The 982-nt window shown below is 67.4% G+C and overlaps 1 protein-coding gene across 1 annotated transcript in view; it reads left to right on the top strand.

Annotated features, from left to right (window-relative positions):
• RFX5 (regulatory factor X, 5 (influences HLA class II expression)) overlaps positions 1 to 982 on the top strand; it is a 13,542-nt gene that overhangs the window by 5,410 nt on the left and 7,150 nt on the right. Inside the window, exons 3-5 of the mRNA XM_009888145.1 lie at positions 134 to 215; positions 479 to 680; positions 845 to 942. Coding sequence (XP_009886447.1) covers positions 134 to 215; positions 479 to 680; positions 845 to 942 — 382 coding nt within the window. The remainder of the gene's footprint in view (positions 1 to 133; positions 216 to 478; positions 681 to 844; positions 943 to 982) is intronic.

Genomic DNA, 982 nt, shown 5'->3' with positions numbered 1-982 from the left:
GGGGCGGGGGGGTGGCTGCTGTCACCCCGCCGGGAAAGCCCCTGGTGACCCCCACACACAGCCACGTCCCTTCGAGCTGTGACTCGTCGCGGCCGCGTTCGTGTGACAGCAAAACGCCTTAACTCTGCCAAACGTACTGCTACAGCGGGATCCGGAGGAAGACGGTGGTCAGCCTGCCGCCCCTGCCCAGCCTGGACCTCAAAGTGACCGAGACCGTAAGTCCTCTGCTGCCTCCATGGTGGGGGTTTCACCCGTCCTCTTTTGTTGGGGTAACGAACCTCCTCGCTCGTTAGATCGAATGAAGGTGGAGGGATGCCCTCTCTGAGATCAGGTTCTGCTCTGTCCCGTGAGCCTCCCCCAGGGTGGACGAGGACCTGCCTGCCCCGTGTGGGCTTCATGATGGGCCGGGGTGGCAGGATCAGGCCCTGTTGGCATCCGCGGCATCCCCGTGGCGGCTCACGGCTTGTCCCGCCGGCAGCAGTCGGAGCTGACGGACCTGGTGCAGTCCTACAACAGCGAGGTGATGGAGGCGGCCTGCGCCCTGACCTGCGACTGGGCCGAGAAGATCCTCAAGCGCTCCTTCAACAACATCGTGGAGGTGGCCCAGTTCCTCATCCAGCAGCACATCATCAGCTCCCGCTCGGCACGCGCCGACCTGGTCATGGCCATGGTGGTCTCAGGTGGGTGGGATGGAGCCCCGGCCCCGCTCCCCCTGTGGGGATCCCTGAGGGGCGCAGGGCTGGGGGACGGGATGCAGTGTCCCCCTCCAGCCGCCCGTGGCATGGGTGAGCGCAGGGGGGCCGGGGGGTGTCCCCCACCTCGGTCACCTTCTGTGCCCCCACAGAGAGCACGGAGAAGATCCACCGCGAGAGTCGGCCCCCACTGACAGCGAAGAAGAACGGCCTGGACGCCCCCGAGAGCGGCGAGAGGAGCCAGGGGCAGGTGAGAGCCCACCGGAGCGGGGTGGGGAGCCCGGACCCCC

The sequence above is a fragment of the Charadrius vociferus genome, unplaced genomic scaffold (genome assembly GCF_000708025.1).
Source record: "Charadrius vociferus isolate BGI_N301 unplaced genomic scaffold, ASM70802v2 scaffold1451, whole genome shotgun sequence".
In the NCBI taxonomy this organism is placed as follows: Eukaryota; Metazoa; Chordata; class Aves; order Charadriiformes; family Charadriidae; genus Charadrius; species Charadrius vociferus.
Note: the sequence above shows the minus strand (reverse complement) of the source record. Positions and strands in the feature narration are given on the sequence as shown.